General features: G+C 42.1%; 2 protein-coding genes across 3 annotated transcripts in view; one reads left to right on the top strand and one right to left on the bottom strand.

Moving 5' to 3' along the window:
* Positions 1 to 20,577, top strand: part of MTHFD1 (methylenetetrahydrofolate dehydrogenase, cyclohydrolase and formyltetrahydrofolate synthetase 1) — a 58,579-nt gene that overhangs the window by 32,779 nt on the left and 5,223 nt on the right. For both annotated transcript variants that reach the window (XM_082442572.1, XM_082442571.1), the window contains 17 exons: positions 393 to 520; positions 1,013 to 1,110; positions 1,287 to 1,460; positions 2,093 to 2,229; positions 3,791 to 3,837; positions 4,464 to 4,571; positions 4,714 to 4,788; positions 7,133 to 7,235; positions 9,126 to 9,202; positions 9,828 to 9,968; positions 11,518 to 11,586; positions 11,856 to 11,967; positions 12,062 to 12,201; positions 14,463 to 14,504; positions 16,919 to 17,019; positions 17,875 to 18,052; positions 20,348 to 20,455. In XM_082442572.1, coding sequence (XP_082298698.1) covers positions 393 to 520; positions 1,013 to 1,110; positions 1,287 to 1,460; positions 2,093 to 2,229; positions 3,791 to 3,837; positions 4,464 to 4,571; positions 4,714 to 4,788; positions 7,133 to 7,235; positions 9,126 to 9,202; positions 9,828 to 9,968; positions 11,518 to 11,586; positions 11,856 to 11,967; positions 12,062 to 12,201; positions 14,463 to 14,504; positions 16,919 to 17,019; positions 17,875 to 18,052; positions 20,348 to 20,455 — 1,838 coding nt within the window. The remainder of the gene's footprint in view (positions 1 to 392; positions 521 to 1,012; positions 1,111 to 1,286; positions 1,461 to 2,092; positions 2,230 to 3,790; positions 3,838 to 4,463; positions 4,572 to 4,713; positions 4,789 to 7,132; positions 7,236 to 9,125; positions 9,203 to 9,827; positions 9,969 to 11,517; positions 11,587 to 11,855; positions 11,968 to 12,061; positions 12,202 to 14,462; positions 14,505 to 16,918; positions 17,020 to 17,874; positions 18,053 to 20,347; positions 20,456 to 20,577) is intronic.
* The window catches only part of ZBTB25 (zinc finger and BTB domain containing 25), a 55,105-nt gene continuing 45,030 nt past the window's right edge, over positions 10,503 to 20,577 (bottom strand). The window contains exon 5 of the mRNA XM_082442733.1: positions 10,503 to 11,356. Coding sequence (XP_082298859.1) covers positions 11,345 to 11,356 — 12 coding nt within the window. The 3' untranslated portion in view covers positions 10,503 to 11,344. The remainder of the gene's footprint in view (positions 11,357 to 20,577) is intronic.

Genomic DNA, 20,577 nt, shown 5'->3' with positions numbered 1-20,577 from the left:
TCTGATTACTGTGGCTAAAACTTCCAAAACTATGTTGAATAATAGTGGTGAGAGTGGGCAACCTTGTCTTGTTCCTGATCTTAGTGGAAATGGCTTCAGTTTTTCACCATTGAGAACAATGTTGGTTGTGGGTTAGTCACATTTGGCCCTTATTATGTTGAGGTAAGTTCCCTCTATGCCTACTTTCTGGAGAGTTTTTATCATAAATGGGGAGCTTTTATCACATCCCACAGCTTTTAAGTAAAGTAGGCACTTGAACCAGATGGGACTACACACCCTAAACTCGACTTAGTTTTTGGAACAAGCTGTTGTAATTGATCACATAACTTAGAAATAAACACCAGCATTGCTATTCTGAGACTGTGCTTTGATTATTTTACCTCTTTGACCAGATGATACAAAACCAAGTGGGAGGAAAATTGTGGGTGATGTGGCATACAAGGAGGCCAAGGAGAGGGCAAGCTTCATTACTCCTGTTCCTGGTGGTGTCGGGCCAATGACGGTGGCGATGCTAATGCAGGTAACTGTGAATGGACGTTTCTGTAATAGCTCTACGAAACTGATAGAATTCCAGGTACTGCATTTCTCCCCAAGTAGAAATGTCATAGAACCTACTCAGAATCTAAGTAAGGATGTGAATCTTTTGAAGAAAAAAGGAAATGAAAGTAGAGAGAAGTAGAATCAGTCGTATTAATAGAGGGAAGTAGGGGTAGCACGATTCTGATTTACTCTGGAATGTGATAACTTAAGGGGAAAAAAGTGCAAGCAGCCTGGCTTCACTCAGTATGTTTTGGTTTCTTGCTCTTTGTAACACACACCAGCTGGTGCAGGCGAGGCACGCAGCCCAGGGCATCCTGCTGCCTGTAGACTCCGGCCTCGAATTGAAGCATGTTAACAGGTGGATCCTGAAGCTGTTCATTTTGTGATTGAACTTGAGTGACCAGGACTAGGAACTGAGGTGGAGGTTAAAATCATCACGTCTTCTCAGTCCCATTTGTGTCATTTTGTTTAGAGCACGGTAGACAGTGCAAAGCGTTTCCTGGAGAAATTTAAGCCAGGGAAGTGGATCATTCAGTATAACAAACTTAACCTGAAGACACCCGTGCCAAGGTAAAAAGAAGCTTTTGCTGTTTTTCACACTCTGTGGATGGTGGGGTTTTAGCTGATGGATACCATGGTTATGTGTATGCCCCCTCCGAACGTGGTTGAGGTGGGTCATTACTAGGATGGCATTGACTGAGTCCCGTGAATAAAGGTTGATACATATTTTCTATATTTCTCCTAAGTGACATTGATATATCACGGTCTTGCAAGCCAAAGCCCATTGGTAACCTGGCTCGAGAAATTGGTCTGAGCTCTGAAGAGGTAGAATTATATGGTGAAACCAAGGCCAAAGTCCTGCTGTCAGTACTGGAACGCCTGAAGCACCAGCCCGACGGGAAATACGTGGTGGTGACCGGGTATGTTTTTTGTCCATTTGCCAATTGAATCTTAATATTAATCCTGATTATTATTACCAGGGGTTGCAGTTGCACTTAGCCATGTATATGTGGAGGTTCCTTTAATTTGGTTTTAGCATTTTCATACGTATTTTATCTAATTTGATCCTTACAGCGACCCTGTGAGGAAGAGTAGATAACTCTATAGAGGTGAGAAAATTTGTCAACGTTATTCATCTAGTAGGTGGAAGAGTTTGAATCTTAAAACCTGATCTTCAGATGGAATTGCCTTTTTTTAACCCCAAATCATTAATTCTGTAGATCTGTTGAGCATTCATCTCTTTTTTTGTTTGGCTGAGTTAAAAGCTAGTTTTTGAGACTAAACTGAGAAATTAAAAGTATAGCAGTGTCTCTTACAAGGTAGAGCATATTTACCCCTAACTGTCAGAAGAGCTAAAATGCAGAAGTCTTTTTTAATTTAAAACTGGGGGGAAGTTACAACTAAGACCCTTGGAAAAGATCCCTTTCATGTCTTTCATCTTTCTGGTTATTCAGATTAAGAGTCACTCTCTAAGATCAGAGCTGACTTAGTGATACACATGAATTTAATTTACATAAACGTAATTTTCCTATTTTCATCTTTCATCTTGAAGAATAACTCCAACACCCCTGGGAGAGGGGAAAAGCACAACCACGATTGGGCTGGTGCAGGGCCTCAGCGCCCACCTCCATCAGAACGTCTTCGCGTGTGTGCGACAGCCTTCTCAGGGCCCCACCTTCGGAATAAAAGGTATTAGTGAGACCAGACCTGGGTGGCCAGAGGGCGCCTGCACCTCCTTCAGTCCTCCTGGCCCACTTGGCCCATGAATGTGTGCGGGGTCTTCAGCTCATTTAGACACTAGGAACAGCTTCATCACATCCCGGAAAAGCATCATGGTGCTTTTGGTGAAGGCTTTCATTGGATCACCCCAACTCCTGCTGTCACTGTCTGACACTGCACAGGGATTCCCTGGGATGGGTAATATGTAGCCAGGGGTGCTTTTATATGACCGACAGTCGACTGTCATAGTAACAATAAAGGTAATCACAGCTGCTGATCACCGTGCTGACTTTCTAGAGACAAAGACAAACCCTACAGATGTTTCACACTGAGGGAATAAGAAAGGCATATGCTTATTGAGTATAGGCTTTGTGCCAGGTTTTGTGCTAAGCAGTTTATGCCTATTACTTTATCTTCTAAGATGGTTAGTATTATCACCACTTACAATAGCAGCAACTGGGATTCAGAGGTAGCTTGAATTCAAGGCAGTATCATCAAGTACCAGGGTGAGTCCCCATGTCTACTTCAAGCTCTAAGATAGTGCCATCAACCCAGTGTTTCTTCTGATTAGATGAAAACACAACATCAGTAACTGTACTTCACCCTCAGTTTTTGATAGCTGCAGTACTGCAAACATGTTCATTTAATTAAAATTATTTTTATTAATTAAAATAGGTTCTCAGAGTTAGCTTCATCATTTGCTTGGCGATAAGGTATCACATATCCTGCTTGTTCTAACAATTACTACAAATGTTGACACGGGGTACGCCTTTGCCCTTCTTCAGCCTATTGTTTTGATATAAGTGCGTTAACTTAGCTCTGCTTTTGAGCTTAATAACCCCCTTTTATTTCAGAATGAGCCTTTTCCCCCTTATTGAACCCAATATGCTCCTTTTCCTCTTATCACAAATTGCCCCATTTTCATTGCGTGATCTCTGCCCCACAAAAAAACCCCACACAAAACCTCTACCTCAGATTGACATTTATCTCACTGTTAACCTGATATCCTGGACATTTTTAACTGGATTTTGGTTAGTAATCCAAATGGGCCAGCAAAAATCTAGCAGTTAAGCTGTTTTCTACCATATGTGTCCTATTTAGGAAGAATTGCAGTCTCTGTGTTTGTGTTGCTGTGTTTATTTTAAATATTCCTTTTTTAAAATGCCAGAATAGCATTTATGAGGGTAGGAAATTGAACAGGTTTGCCTTTATGTAACTGTAGGCTGGGTTTTTTTTAACAAATGTTAGGAATCAAGGGGAACCTGTTTCTAAAGATAATGAGTAGGTATGTTATGTGTTTATGGTTTTGTCAGTTAGATTCAGATTTCAGTTGAGAGACTTCAGAGTGAACAAGATCAAGCAGTTTAGTTTGGTCAAGGAAATTAGAAAGCACTTGATCAAATCTGTCCAAATGGTTGTAAAAAGTAAATAATATACGGAGCAGTTACAAAACCCGATTTGCTTTCATTTGATTTGCAAGTTGTGGTGAAACATGCTTAACGTGAGTCTTCAACCTTGACCTGTCCTCCAGGTGGTGCTGCAGGCGGCGGCTACTCACAGGTCATTCCTATGGAAGAGGTAATGTGGTCTGGGATTTGGTTGAATCAGACCTTTTATTATAGTTTTTCCTTCCTGGAATTAAAGTTTATTGTAGAGATCTTAGTAGGCAAATGACCTGTTTGCTCAACAGAAGCAGTGCTTCAGAGAAAAACATCTTAATTTGCCAACTTTTAAACAGCTTACTTTTTTGACGTGACAAAGACTTCAAAGCCTGGCTTGCAGTGAAAATAATAAGCAAGTGATTAAATGAAGCATGAGATAGGGAAGAACAAACATGAAGTGAATTCAAAGTAATACCACAGAAGTGGGAGCAGCGTATAGGCATGGAGTTGGGTCGCTCCAGTGTACTTCTTGCTCACTGTTCAAAGGACGTGAGTGTGTTCTTACTAATCCAGTGTTGCTGTTGCTCCCAGGGGTGCGGCGTTTATGGTTATTGGCCATGTCTCTTAGGGAAAATCAGTGTTCCTTCCGAGGACAGATAGTAATTTGTTTTCAAGAGATAGCTGTGTTGGTGTTTGTCCACTAGCTGTGCTGCCATCAGTTTTCCATTGGCTTTAACATAGGGATTGGTTTGGTTGCAATAGAAGGAATGTGAAAAGATGCAGAGAAGTTGGAAGACTGATGTGGCTTCTACCCTTTTGTAGTTTAATCTCCACCTCACTGGTGACATCCATGCCATCACTGCGGCTAATAACCTTGTGGCTGCGGCCATCGATGCCCGGATGTTCCACGAACAGACCCAGACAGACAAGGTGGGCTGCTGAGACCCCCACGGGCACTTTCGAAAGGTTTGAAGCACTCGAATTAATGTTGGACCCTTGGGTACCAATAATGCAGGTAGCAAGGCAGTGGCGTTCCTCTCTCTTAAAAGCCCTCTTCCTCCTTTTCTCTAAGGCCCTCTTTAATCGTTTGGTACCATCAGTAAATGGAGTGAGAAAGTTCTCTGATATCCAGATCCGGAGGTTACGGGTAAGCTTTTCCCTTGTTCATTTTTGATATTGTGTGAAATTAGGTGATTGATAAGGAGGTTATAATCTCCTTAGAGTAGCCGATTTTGGACAAGTTCGTCCATAACCATAGTCATAAGGTTATGATATACATAAAGATGGGTGGCAGAGGTTGTTTCTCACTTATCTTTGAATTTTTAGTGGTTAGTCCCAGAATCAGTAGAACACTGATGACCTGCTCTCAGCTAAGAAGAATGACACTTCTTTATAGCATGGATATAGGAGTCAGGATGCCAGCATGGCAGCATAGCAGCTTCTGGAGTTTGAATACCTGCTCTTTGCAGCATCAGGGCCTTAAGCAAGAGTGGTTACTTCTGTATTTTATTTGAACTTCTATTACAAATATGTAGTTATTAAACATACACTATACCATATGACCCAGAAATTCTACTCCTAGGTATTTACTCAAAAGAAATGCAAACTTGTATTCATATAGAAACAAAATCTACAAACAACCCAAATATCCTTCAGTAATAAATGGATAAACAAACTGGTACATCCATACAGTAAAAAGGAATGAACTGTTGATACACACAACAACTTGAATGAATCTCAAAGGCATTATGTTGCTTGAAAGAAGCTAGCCGCAAATGGTTGCATACTGTATGCTTCCATTTATATGACATTCTCAAAAGACAAAGCTATAGTGATGGAAAATAGATCAGTGGGTGCCAGGAGTTATGGGTCGGGGAAGGGTGTGGCTATAAAGGGGTAGCACAAGGGAATTTTCAAAATAAAATTCAAAATATATTCTTGTGTTACTTTTACATATGAAAGAAAGGTCATATATCTGTAAATATTCTTTAGACTGCCTGACACGTATAAGCATTCAGTAAATGGTATGTGCTACCTTGTTATCAATAGTAGTTACACTCACCTTATTTTTAATTTTTTGAAACTTTATATTTTAATGCTGTAAGAATAGTACACAAGCTCCAGATGCAGTAATGATTTACATTTTGCCCTACTTGCTTTACAGTTCTGTCACTATTTATATATATGCATTTTTCTCTGGACTTGAGAAAAAGTGACTTTTACACAGTTTGATATTTTTTAGCTTCTCTTTTTCTCACACCCCACAAAAAAATCCTTGCATAAGGTAAGTCAGCTATTACCTTGTTATGTAAAAGAATTGTGTTCTGCAAGGCAGCAAGTACTGTAGAAGAGCAGGCAACTTCTAATCTTACCTTTGCTGATGGAACTTTATGTCACGTGTAGGGAGGGGCTGGACTCAACGTTTAAATGATCCTTTAAAGAGCTCTAGGATTTGAGATCAAGGGACTTGTCCATGGCCACAGCACCCCTCACCAGGTTGGAACTAGAACGTCAGTCTTCTGTTTCCTGGTCCCCAGGCATCCTCTCTTGTGCTGTGTTATCACAGTCTACCCACCAGGTACTCAGCCAAGAAGGGTTGTCAACAGCAAATTCTCAGCTTAGTGACTGAGGGTTTTGCTGACTTCTGTAAACAATGTCATGTTCCAGGCTTGTAATGCTATTTGACAAGCCAGTGAGCACCAGCTCTGAAAACACACCTGAGGTTTTAAAACAAAGTCCTCATAGCACAGGAAGGGAACTATGGGAAGAGTAGGGTTTGCTGGGGCCACTCGGATCTACCATGAGTTAAGAGAAAAAGAGACTACATTTTAAAGGCATTTTCCATTTCAGTATTTGACCATGGTACACATTGTAAATAAACAAATTTCCAAGTTCTGTGAGGAGGAAGAGACAAACCCTTCTTGTGCCTTTTGGAATAGTTAAGAAGGCAGTGAAAGGATAGTACTACTTAAAAAGTATGTACTGTGCTAGAGCAATGTCTGTTCTTTTCTTCTGCATTGAAAGGACTATTTATCCCTTTAAATATATTCAAAAGGTCAGCATATTAGTTTTAAAAAAGCATTAAAAGTGATTTACATTGATTTTTATTGATCGATATTTGTTTTTGCCCTTCTAATTTTGCATTTGACTTGGGCTTCTCAACTGTTTGATTGAAAAAGCTTTTCCTTTCAATATGTTTGCATATGGTGAGTTAGGTACAACACTTTTTGGTCACTATGTTTACATAGGGCTTCAGTTTAGGGAAATGCCTCTGGTGCTCAGTGATAGGGACAAACATGTTAATAATACCTTTGTACATGTGTGAATGGGAAATAAAGATTTAGCCAAAGGGATCATAGTTTTCCCTTCTGAATTTAACATGGTTTATATTTCCCCTATCTGGAGATAGGGATAAAAAAAATTTTTTTTTAAATCTTATCTGCTTTTGTTTGGTTTGTCTTATTTTTGTTTTAATTTTCCTACCTCTTCAGAGACTAGGCATTGAAAAGACTGACCCTACCACACTGACAGATGAAGAGATAAACAGATTTGCAAGATTGGACATTGATCCAGAAACTATAACTTGGCAAAGAGGTACCAGAGCAGGGTGTACACCCCATTGGTTTGGTTATACTGCACGCCCCATGCCCTCCCTTAGAGTTGGTAAAATGGGAGGTCCATAGCTTGTGTGTTGGTATTTTCATGGTTAAGGCCTGGCTAAGATGGCGACTCACTCGTTTTCCTGGCCACCTCCATCAATCTCTCCTTATTAGCTGTAATCAAACCTCCTTTTGTTCGGTTAGTTGGACATTTTGCTGGCTCTTCAGTGTTCATTGGCGTGAGGAGGGTTTTAAGGAAGTTCATACATAAACCAAAAATAACATTTTGCAACTTTCATTTTATGCAGAAAGTTTTGGTGTCATTAAGTAGAGAAGTGATGTTTAATCACTTCTTAAATCTTGTTGCCCTTTATTCTTTGAACTCTTGTCTGGCATAAGTGACTTGATTTTTCTTGTAGGTCTGGAGCTTGCCTACTCACTTTTACGTCATTTTCTTAAACTCTCTTGTAACAAAGTAGGTAGCCTTCAGGGTTTAAACATTCAGCAAATTGGTGAGTGAGTTGCCTGGTTTCACTGCCAGATGTTACTTTTCTCTATGTCAACCAGCATGGCTTAGAGTTTTATTTTGTACCAACAGTGTATGCATCTAAACTCTGTCACTGCTGAGAAGAAATTTTCATCTAGATGCACAGAATGCAGCTAACAAGCAATTTATTGACTGTATTTGTGACTGTCATTGGCTCAGTAACTGTGCTAGCTAATGGCATTTTTAAGGCAACTCTCCTAATATCTAAAACCACACTGATATTTCTCTTCCTTTGCTTCAGTAGCCTTAGACATACGGTATAATATTTTATGAGGAATAAGCTAAAGACCCATTTTGAAAATTTGTTATCTCAGTCATTTTGCCTTTGCTTTATGTGTAATTCATGCTTTCTAAGAAAGTAGAAGCAGACAAGGGAAAACATGGCTCATACCCATTGACTGGCTGTTTTATACACAGAAATTAGATGCAAGGAACTAGACACTATTTTTTTTAAAAAAATAAGGACAAACTCCAACAACTCATTACATCCTTCGCTTACCAAATGGGGTGGTGTGTGTGTTTCTCCAAGTGCTGCACAAGACACTGCTTTTAGTGTTTAAATTATTACAGTCTTTAAGGAAGATAACTTGGCATGTTATCAAGTACCTTGAAAGTGCCTCTCCTCTTTGACCCACCCTAAAAGAGTGTGAACTGGTTTGCTGCTGTTGTTCATTTTGTGTTTTGTTGTTATTTTTGGTATGTCATACAAAAAACAAAATTGGGAATACACTAAAGTGTTCACCGTAGTTAGACCTAGGAGGTGGGATTAAGATTAGTTAGTAGGTTGACCTTTGCCATGTTTTCCAAGGGTATGCAATTGGAAAGATGTTCTGTCATCAGAATGGAAATTACTTCTTCTAAGTGTGCTAAAGGAAAGAGCAGGTCTGTTACCCAGCCTGCTTCAAAAGGCATTGCCTTTGCCCTGTGTTTATGGACCTCGTGTGTCTCAGGGTTATGTAAGATCAGTGAGTCATCCCACAGAACAACATAAACCTCGGCCTTTTGAAAAACTGGTCTGCTCTGTTTTTTGTGGAGTGTGGAATATGCTTTGAAACAGATTCCAGATTTCTAGTTAATTATTTGAATTCTCTAGGAAGAATAAACCAAGCCACTCTACAGTCCTGTCTTTAATTCCTGCACATTAGTGGTATGCAAACATCATTTCTAAACTTGGACCCATATTCTAGCTTTACCATAAATTTTGAAATCAAATATTATAGTCATTAAGTTAGATTTGTTGCTTAAAATTCTGCTGGTTCCTTTGACTTTATGGTCCTTTTCCCTCTCTACTGTATCTGCTGTATTTTCCCTCTACTGTATCTTCCTTTTCTACCCTAGTGCTGGATACCAATGACAGATTCCTGAGGAAGATCACAATTGGACAGGCTCCGACGGAGAAGGGGCACACACGGACGGTAACTGCCTGTTCCTTTCTAAGTAAATTAGTTCATGGGCACTAGATCCTTGCTGCTTCTATCCTCCTCCATCCCCTCCTGATCAACTGATACTGCCAGGTGTTGTTCTGCCTTCTCCCTTGTAAAATGAGAGCGAGTAGGTGTGTGGTATTGAGCACTCCTGACAGCTTTTGCAGTAAATCCCATGTGTCACCTGTGTATTTTTCCCCCAGTATTTTTTCCTGGAGGTGGAGTGCCCCAAGTGAATATCCTTGTACATGAATTGATTAAAATTGCTTCTTTTTTGTGGCCATTTTGCAGTATGTCTGTTCGGTGTAAGAGCTTCTGAGTTAGTCCCTTGTATGTTAGGGAAACCATAATCACATGATTACAAGCTGCCTTCACAGGGATTGTTGGTCCTACTAGAACATTTATGTGTAAAAATCGACTACTCAAGGTCTTAGAATAATTAATTACAAATTTTTGCTGTTGGAAGGTTATTTTCATTACGTTCTTTGTGTACTGTTCTTTTATTCTGTCCTTTTAAGCTATTTGTTTAAGCCTGGGATGCAAACAGGGGTTACTTTTGCATTCCACGCTTCTGTTTAACACAGTTTTCCCTGATGCGTCTTTTCCCTGCCAACAGGCCCAGTTTGATATCTCCGTGGCCAGTGAAATCATGGCTGTCCTGGCTCTCACCAGTTCTCTAAAAGACATGAGAGAGAGACTGAGCAAAATGGTGGTGGCATCCAGCAAGAAAGGGGAGCCCATTAGTGCCGAAGATCTGGTGGGTACCCGGGCACGCCAGACTTGGCGATCCATCTGTGTCTGTTGTCCCCGCATGTCTCAGCAGTTACCACTAACAAAAACGGTGGCGTACTTAAGATGCTGCAATTAACTAATAAATTCATATGATCTTGCTACTTACTAGATAATTATGAAGTTTATAAAAAGTACTTCATAGTGAGTGATAGACGGTATGCTCCAATAATAGACCACAGGTGGTTTGAGCAATATCTTCAGCCTGTGAGTATTTCCAAGAGAGAGTATCTGACTTCGGTTTCAGAGAGCATCAGGAGTCCAAGCGAGGCCCTTAGAGCTGAGCTTCGAGTCACCCCCGGCCCCTCCCCGCGACAGGCCTCCCTGCACAGAGGCCTCTCATCGTGAGGCTCGGCACCATATCCACGCTGGTGACCACACTGGGGACAGCTCGGCCAGTTCTTCTGCTGGTCCTGCTATATTCATTGTCCACGTCAGGATTATTTCTGAACTATCTACATGGTATTGTGGAGTTTGAAATGAGATAATCTTATAGATTACGTTTTGTTTTTTTTTTTGGCTGCGTTGGGTCTTCGTAGCTGTGCGCGGGCTTTCTCTAGTTGCGGCGCGCGGGGGCTACTCTTCATCGTGGTGCGCGGGCTTCTCATTGCGGTGGCTGCTCTTGTTGCGGAGCACGGGCTCTAGAGCACAGGCTCAGTAGTTGTGGCGCACGGGCTTAGTTGCTCTGCGACATGTGGGATCTTCCCGGACCAGGGATTGAACCCGTGTCCCCTGCATTGGCAGGCAGATTCCTAACCACTGCGCCACCAGGGAAGTCCCCTAGATTACTTTTTTAAAAGCCTGTTTGTGTTGACATACACACCAAAATGGTTGGCCTATGATTAGCGGTCTGTCAGATGAATCCGGAAAAGGGGGGAAATATTAATTTCCTGTTTTCACAGTTAATGTGTATAAGAAGAGAAATTGTTTTAAATTTTTACACCAAGGAACTTAGAAACTCATTAAAACTGAATATAAGTGGGATTCATAGCTTTATCTTACAGTGATACCAGTTTGTTCATCTGTGGTTGGATGGCTTAAAAAGAGGGACCTGATATATAAGAGTTGGTGTTGAACTCCTGGGTAAATTTTCAGTTTAAGGTACAGGAGACACATATTAAATCAGGTTTATAGCCATTTCTGCCCAGACACCAAAGTTACCTATAATTCAGTACTCTTAGGGACTAGCATTTCCATACCGTAAATGAGTTTAAAATGGATTCTCCACATCGATCAGCAACAGAGCTTCACTGAGATGCTTGTGTCCAGGGTTATGTATTTTTCCAGAATTTACATATGGATGTCATTTTCATTCTCTCTTCTCCCTTAAGATAATTGGCAACTTTATTGTATATCCTGAAAAATAAATAAACAAGTAAATGGGTGGTCTAGTTTAGGTAAAAGTACTCATTGGTCCAAGATGGCTAAAAAAGGAAGACCTAAGAATGTTGAATTTTGGCTTCAAAAGGTAGGTGTTTTGCTGGTGGGAATCAACCCTTCGTGCCTTTGTTTTGCAGGGAGTGAGCGGGGCATTGACAGTACTCATGAAGGACGCCATCAAGCCCAATCTCATGCAGACATTAGAGGTGAGCAGGGTGACTCCTGCCTTCCTGGATTGGTTGTAAAGCAGATTGTTCCTGGGGAGTCAGAGACCTTCTCTCCCTGGTCATCTCTTTCTTCCCATTCTTTCTCATAGTTGTGACTGGGACTTTACTGAAATCTAAACGAGGCGGCTTCATACTTTCCCTTGGGAAGTCTTTTTCTTTTGGATTCCAGCTAATTTTGGTCCCCTTACCGAGTGGTCCCTTTTGAAGCAGGATGGGCAGCTTCGCTCATGATGTCTTGATTTCCACAGGGCACTCCAGTATTTGTTCATGCTGGGCCATTTGCCAACATCGCACACGGGAATTCCTCCATCATTGCAGACCGGATTGCACTCAAGCTTGTTGGTCCCGAAGGGTTTGTAGGTGATTGCTTTTGCAGAATCAATGATAGACTGTTTTTTCTTTTAACATCAAGGGAGTTCGGATGGCATTTTTACAGTTGCTTTTCTCATGACAGTGACTGAAGCAGGATTCGGAGCAGACATTGGAATGGAAAAGTTCTTTAACATCAAATGCCGGTATTCTGGTCTCCGCCCGCATGTGGTGGTGCTTGTTGCCACTGTCAGGGCTCTGAAAATGCACGGAGGCGGCCCCACGGTGAGGAACAGGAGTTGGAAGAGTTTGATTCTCAGAAATGTTCTGAAGGCTAAAGGGAAACTGGATGAGTTGTGCCACTTTCTTCATTAGGCTGCTCTTGTCCTCATGATTAATGGGTTGCCAGAAGCAGGGGATGTTCAGACGGCTCTTGTGCTGGCCGCCTTATCACTCCTAGGCAGTACCAGCTCTTGGCATTTTAAGAGGGCCAAGGTTGTCTTCATGGCCTACCTTTCGGAACAAAACACCTGATAATATCAAAACCCCTCCAAGGACATGTGCTTCGCTATATTTACAAAAAACTCCTTTATGTTCAGACTGTTCTTTTAAAATCTGAGTCCCTTTTCCCTCTAATGGTGGTGCTGGCAGCCAGCCAACCAAACCATTTAGCTGAGAGAGAGGTCAGCCCCTTATTGGGAGGGGTTGCTGGGCAGGACGACTAACAGCTTGGAGTCGGGGGAGAAGGAGCTCCAGACTGCCTCCAGGTGATGGGGAGAAACAGGTGAGCATGGTTTATCTTCAGCTCCAACCTGAACTTTGTGTTTTCCTGAATTCATACTGCTTAGAAATTGTACTTTTTGCTCTATTATTTTAACACCTTTTCTTCAGCACCTGCATATGAAGACATGGTGCTTGTTTTCAGAAATTAGTTGAAGAAGTATTAAATTCCTGTCCTCTGGGAGCTGGTCTAGTAACTTGATAAATAAGACCTCCCTCACCGACAGAAGAAAATCCCTGTTTCTTAGTGTAGTGATCAGGGGTTTTCCTGTTACAGCAGTTCTCAAGAATGTTGGTCTCAGAACTTCGTTACGCTCTTAAAAATTATTAAGGGCCTAAAAGAGCTCTTTGTTCAGGTGAGTTATGGCTGGTGATATTTACTATATTAGAAATTAAATATTGACATAAATATTAACAAAAATAACATTTTTTAAGTGAAAAGTGACTATATTTTCCAAAACAACATTTAGGCATTGTACGTTTTTCAGATCTCTTCAGTATCTGGCTTAATCGAAGACCGATGGATTCTCATCTTTGGCATTTGATCTGTTGTGATACCACATGTCCCATAATCTTTGGAAAAGTCCATTGTATACTCAGGAAATAATGAGAGTGAAAAGAGCCATAATGTCTTAGAATTATGGAAATAGTCTTGAACTCTTGGACCTCATGAAAGGATTAGGTCCCCACTAAGGGGAGAGCCACTGCTGTCGCAACCCCAGCACACCTCTCCAGCCGTACTCGTCCCCGAGGCACTCCTAACCCAGGAAGCCCCTTTCTGCTAGGAGTGCAGGACAGACTCCCTTTTTCTTGCTGCTCATAACCAACATTTCTCTCTCTTGCACCCCCTCACTCACCCTCACGCCTTTGCACCTCCTCTCCTCCTGATCTCATGCCTGGAAAACACTGTGGGCGCGTAAGCTGGCAGCACTGAGGGGAGAGCTTTGCACACAGCTCTGCCGGGACCCTCGCCTGCTGCTCCTGCTACCTGCTGGAGCCACGTGCGGCCCGGACCGTGGGCTCAGGTCCCTGCTTCCTGCCCCGCCTCTCCGAGGCCGCTTTGGAGTTGGAGCACCATGGTGTCTCTGAGGAAAGGGAGCAGAGCAAGCTGAAGGCCTCTTAATCACTGTCCATTGCCCAGTGGGGTCCCTGGGACTGGCGCCTTCGCCCCTGTTGCACTTCCCTGTGGATGCAGCAGGGCTGACCCACCAGGCACCTCTGGAACAGTGAGCACCCAGAGAGGGAGAAAAGCCTTGTGTGTTGTTTCCCTCTTGTTCATGTTGCTCACGGGCCCCATTCAGCTCCACAAAGGAGTGGGCTGGCTCCGTGGACCAGCTCACGAACCCATCGCAGGGCATCTCAGACTTCACGGCAGATGTCTCAGGGTGGCTTTTGCAGGGCTCACGGCTGCCTTTTTCTCTACACTCAGCTTTACTTCCACCCCCACTGCTGTGTGCTTCACTCGCTGGGGTTATTGCCCCTGCCAGGGACACATCCCTTCCCTCACCTGCCTTCATAGATTCATCCCTTCTCACCTCTTCAATTCAGGCCACGAAGCTCTCCCACTCTGCTCAAAGCAGTCATTTTTGTTCTGTGCTGTAGTATTGGTCATAGCTGTAAATCTGTAGGGCAGAAAACAACCTTCTACTGCTGTGTATCCCCCAAGCATGCAGCTTCTGGCCTTTAACACATGGCAAAGCACTGTTTGAAGCTGAACTCTAATTGTAAGTAGAAAATGCCTCTGACTTTGCTTCTTTTCCTTCCAGGTTACTGCTGGACTTCCTCTGCCCAAGGCTTACATAGAGGAGGTAACTTCAGTCACTTCTAATTACTTGGCCTACAAAGCACCACATTCTGAATCAGCATTTCTCAGCCTGGCCCATTTAGAAATGACTGGGCTGTCGCTATGACCCAAGGTTGCTCTTGGGAGTAGGGTGTGCTAACAGGCCTGCAGTGTGCTGAAGAGCTGTACTAAATGAAACAGGGAAGAAATGCCTCATAAAGCAATTGCCTGCATAGGATGTCAGTAAAACCACTCCCCTAGACCAGTGGTTGGTTCTCAACCAGAAGCAATTCCCCCCATCCCAACCCTCACCCCAGGACGTTTCGCAATGTCTAGAGACATTTTTGATTGTTGCAACTTGAGGTGGGGAGTGCTACTGGCGTTCAGTGGGTAGAAGCCAGGGATGCTGCAACGCATAGGACACTCTCTCCACTCTAAAGAAATATTCAGCCCAAAATGTCAGTAGCGCTGAAGTTGAGAAACCCTGTACTAATCTCACGGAAGTTTCCTTGTCTTCCCTGCATTAGCTCGTTGATTCTCAAATGACGTTCATATCAGAAGCAAGTAGGGGCCTTTTTTGAAATGCTTTTTCCTCTGCAGAGTTAAATCCATATTAAGGGGCCAAGATAGGGTCAGCATCCTGGTTATTTTTCTAGGCAGTTTTCATAAACTGATTTGGTTTATGGCATTAAGCAGGAGCTCAAGGAATTGTGAGCTCAAACCTTTTCATATTTATATCATTTACCATCGAAGAAACATCTCTAGCACCAGTTTGGGGTTATCATGTGAGAGATTAGGCCCCCGAATGAGATGGTAAGTTCAGCTGCTATCACTGTTGATTCAAGTTTTCTGCCTTTTTTGGAGGCTTTTAAATTGTCAGGCAGTACAGGGTCACTTTTCAGCCCCCAAATGAAGTAATTCAAAAGCAGCTAGCAAAGAATTGCTGGTGCCTTCAGTTTGCCTGTCTTCTGAGTTATGATTTGCCTTTTATGGTCATTTGTCTGATTCATGCGTAGGAGGGGAATTCACAGTTCTGGCCCTCCTGCCACCCCACAGCCTTTCCTGCATCTAATTAGAGCAACTGCCCCTCACTGGCCCAGCTGGTGTCTTCATTTAAGAAATTCTACTTATTTAAAACTGTTCTCAATCAATCTTATGTATTAATTGGTTTTCATGTGACTAGAGGTAAGGAATTAGCTGTGCTCTTTAGAATGTCAACTAAATTCTAATCTCAGTTTTCAGTTATTAAAGGGGGAAAAAGCATAAATCATGTTTATAATGATCTCAGTTGTTTTCTATATCTTACCTTTTTTCTGCTGTTTTATGGAATCCACAAACCAAGCGCTATTACTGCTGGGTTTTACTCACGATCTAGTGTACTTATTTTTATATAAGCCTATGATATTTTCATTTTTAAAATACTTAATGTATTTTAAGCTTATATAATAATATACCCTTTGTAAAAAAAATTAAATAATACAAGAATATAATATATATATGATTTGAGTCCCCTGTTAACAGTTGGTGCGTATCTCTCAACATTTTTTAAAAATTCCATGAATATGCACATGTATTTTTGTATTTTTCCAAAAATGGGATTAATTAATCTCTTCATAGTTTTGCCGTTTCAGTACATCTTTGAGAGGTTCCATGCTAATACAGATTTTCGCACTTTTCATAACATGTACCTGATACATATTTATCGAGTGTGTATATCATGATTCACTGGCTCAATCCCCTATTGAAGGAGCTTTGTGTTGTTTGCAGTTTTCCCATGCTGCAAGCAGTGCTCCAGGAAGTGTATTTTAAAATATTTTAAAATGTGTTTCCTTAATTACTTTCCTTTAAATTTCATAGTATTTGGTTCTTAAAAATGGTATTTATCTCATTTCTGACACAAGAAGGTTTATGGTTCTAACACAACATTGTAAAGCAACTATATACCAATAAAAATTAATTAAAAAAAAAAAGGTTTATGGTGGAGATCATTTAAACCCGTGAAAGCATCACTGATGACTCCATGTTTTCTGACAAATGCCACACACTATGTATGCTAGGCCCTGTCTTCTGATGGCAGGGTCTGTGCCATGCTGAACAGAGTCGGTTTGTACTGCTGTACCGTATAAGTACATACAATCTATAAAACAGGGGTCGTAAATATAATTTATTTAAAGGCAGCTGATTCCGTTCAAACAGCAAATAAGCTATTAAGATACAGCACGATGAGGGCAGATGCACCAGCAAATCTCACCCTTTCAGGGCAGCCAGGACAGGACCACAGCTCACTCCAGGGCTGCAGGCTCCAGCATGTCTCTGTTGGCTTGTCCTGACAGTGAGTGGCTTCTGGGTCAAGGAGACAGTTTCTCTTTTAAGAAGAACCTGCAACTGTTTTCAGTTCTGCTCTCTGACCTCACAGACCTTCCACTGTTGTTTCTGCAGAACCTGGAGCTGGTTGAAAAAGGCTTCAGTAACTTGAAGAAACAAATTGAAAATGCCAGGATGTTTGGAGTTCCAGTGGTAGTGGCCGTGAACGCCTTCAAGTAAGTATAAAGTGTAAGAGTCGAGGGGGACTGTGGAAAACGGCCAGCAAACATCTCCTGGTGCTGATTGTGCAGCCCAGCTTTCAGCTTTGTTCTCTTCTTCAGTTACTGCTATTGGTTATTAAGCCTGTGCTTTGGGAGCTGTTGATGAGAGCCTGCCATATGACAGGCACCGCATATGTCACAGGGGACTCATCACCTCACTTGCTGAGGGTCCAGAGTCAGATTTGGCTCCTGTGGGTGCCCTTCTCCACCAGGTGAAGTGGGTAACACACAGGCCAGAAGTTAACTGTTCTTTTTGGTCTTTAAAGGCCTTTTGTGCTAAGAGAAGGTCATAGCCCTACACAGTTCTATTAGTTCACCAGGTCTGGTAGGATGTTGTCTTGACAATTTGTTAAACGTATTGAGCTGGAAGTGTTCCTGTAAGAGAACTTGTGTGGGTTGTTTAGTTATCGTAATGCTGGTTTTGGTCTTGTTCTGATGGTCTAACCACAGCAAAATAGGAAGCAAAATTTTTGAAAAGCTAGTATTTATCGATTCCTTATGATGTGCCTAGAATGTTTTAAGTACTTTGCATGTATTTACCGTCTAAGCCTCATAACATCCCAATGAAATAAGTGCTATGATTATGCCCATTTTACCCATGTGGACACCAAGGCACATAAAGTTTAAGTAACTGGCTGAAAGTCACCCAGCTAGTAAACTGTGGAGCCAGGGTTCAAACCCAGGCAGTATTACTTGATTAGTGTCTGTTTATCAGTGGGTAATTCACATGGGTTTTAATGGCAAAAACATGACAGATTCTGTCCTCTCCAGCCATCATCAGTGCTTTAACGTGAAGCGCTACCTTTACAGGACAGATACGGAGGCTGAGCTGGACCTCATCACCCGCCTCGCCAAAGAACATGGGGCTTTTGATGCTGTGAAGTGCACTCACTGGGCAGAAGGGGGCAAGGGCGCCCTGGTGCTGGCTCAGGCCGTCCAGAGGGCAGCTCAGGCACCCAGCAGCTTCCAGCTCCTCTATGACCTCAAGGTGGGTTACCTGCTGTGTGCAAAAAAAACAAAAAGCACAATGCAGTTGCTGTGTGGCTACTTCTGCTTAGAGCCTGTGTTTAGCAGCTTCAACCTATGGGTTTGATTCCCATGTAGGTGAGTTACACGACCACAGCCTGGACTCTCAACTCCAGACAGCTTTCTTATCAACGCACGTTGCTGCTTACTGGCAGAGGAGGGCGTCCAGGCAAGAACACCCCGGGAGGTTGGCTCACATCCTAACTTTGAAAAGGCTCACAGAGTACAGTCCCTTTGCTGGCAGGAGAGAGGGTTACATATAGAAGCAAGAGTCATGGCAAATTGGCAAGGGGCTACATCAAACTCAGAAACATTTTCCCCAATATAGGGGAAAGCAGTGTGGTCCAAAGTGCACTTCCTGGTACGGACGCTGCCTCAAGTTCAGAGAATCACTCAAGTGCAAAACCAAAGCACCTTGGCAGGCTTCAGCATTCTTTCCATCACTGAGTAAATTATGGTACATCTGGCTCAGGCAAAAGCACTGCTTATTCTGGGATGCAGTAAAGATAGTTCACAAAAATGTTGTTATTATAGGGTTGTATTTTGTTTTCAGTTCTCTGTGTATTTCAGGATGTGATTAGACATTAAGTAGTATGCCCACAATAATTGGAAACTGTTAGGAACATGGGATGGATGTTGAAGCTAGTTCTGCTTGTATTATCTAGGCTGCTTTTTGGCTTGGTTTTTAGAAGATAATCATAAACTTTCAAAAATAGCCATAAAAAGGTAGACGGAAGACACCCTATTACTCTTGAATTTTAACAATCTCTTGTTTTCTTTGCCCCTTGCAGGTATAATACTCTTATATCTTAGTTACAATTAATTAACATTCTCCTATTGACATGGACATTTTCCTGCTGAGCTTTAGTTTTATAGACTGGTTTGAAAACCTGTTCAACCAACCATCTTTTTAGGAAATGCCCTAAACACAAGTTTGCACACAAATACAAAGCATTTATAGGCACCCTTTCTAAGCCCCCATCCACAGTACCTGAATTAGGAAACCCAGTCCTTGAAGGCGAGCAGGAGGCCTGGAAGAAGTGGGGTAACAAGGACTTTATAACCCATTTCTACTTGGAACATTTCTCTGTTCTGACAAACAGGAGGCTGCCACTTTTTGTCTTAAGCATCTGTTGGTCTTAAATCACTCCTCAACGAACTTTTGCTTCAGAAGTTCTGAATATGCCTTGGCATTTATAGAGCTCCAATTATAAGAGGCATATGAAAGTAGTTTCTATTGGATCTTTATAAAGCTGTAATTGCATAGACAATTATATTTATTTATATCCATTATACAAAGCCCCTTCATAAATGATCACTGTTTAGTTCAAAAGAAAATGTTTATTTTCATTATTTAAGATAATTATTTCTTTCACAAAACAAAACTCAGTGTTCTCTTAGCCTTAGTTGCTAGGGAGCATAGAGTCTGATATTGCCTAATTTCAGTGATTTGCTCTCCCAGGTTACCTGTGAGTAGCTGTCCTTCCCATTTCCGTTGGGTAGTTTCTCCCTGTGCTGTTTGCTCTGAATCTTAGTGCCCTGAGCTAGGCTGCAGCAGCATCTAAGAGGCCAGGCCCCACTTCCAAAAGCTTTGCCCTGGAGGAAGCAGCCCTGGGCTTCCTTGTTAGACCTAGAGGTCACTGGTTGGACCACTGGCCTCCCTCTGCTGCACTGTTTGCACAGGTGCCATGGAAAGCATATCCTTTCCCACCACACCCATTGCATGTTGATTGTGTAAGTCACTAGGTTGTTTAAATATGTAGATGATCTTATTTTTATAACTATTTCTAAGTAACAGCGATTAACGATCGGTATGTTGTGTTAAAGATAGCATCTGCCTCTCCTGTACACACCAGCGGTTCTGTGAATGGATATCAGTTGCCTTAGTTCATAAACAGTATCCCAGGTCTGCTTTGACAGGAGACTGATCTTCGTTATTGGAGCATTATTTTTTATTTATGAAGAAATAGTTATTCTTGAGTAGTGAGCAGTATTGTTTATGATAGTGAGGTCTTAAATACACACACACACACAGTAATTTTACACCTGTGGGACATTTTCCACGTATAAAATCTGGGGCTTGGTAGTAAAAAAAAGTTCTAATCCAATAAACCTCAAACTATTTGCCTATTTGTGTATGTGTATAAAAACATCTCTGGCCCTTTTGGGGACTCTGACCTGGAACATGGCCGTAAGTAAAGGTTCGTGTCCTCATGGGTGTCTAGTCATGGTCTCCCCTCTCTTTCCTGTCTGTTAGCTCCCAGTTGAGGATAAAATCAGGATCATTGCACAGAAGATCTATGGGGCGGATGACATTGAATTGCTCCCCGAAGCACAGCACAAAGCTGAAGTCTACACAAAGCAGGTAGATGTTTGGTTGGTTCTTTCAGCTCTTTATCCAGCAGGCCTTGGGGTCAGAATACCTGCATTCTTCCAGCCCACCAGGCATTGTTTCCCTCCTCTGGGCGGCAGCCTTCTCCCCTCTTA

The sequence above is a fragment of the Balaenoptera physalus genome (assembly GCF_965194825.1).
Source record: "Balaenoptera physalus genome assembly, chromosome: 2".
Taxonomy (NCBI): Eukaryota; Metazoa; Chordata; class Mammalia; order Artiodactyla; family Balaenopteridae; genus Balaenoptera; species Balaenoptera physalus.
Note: the sequence above shows the minus strand (reverse complement) of the source record. Positions and strands in the feature narration are given on the sequence as shown.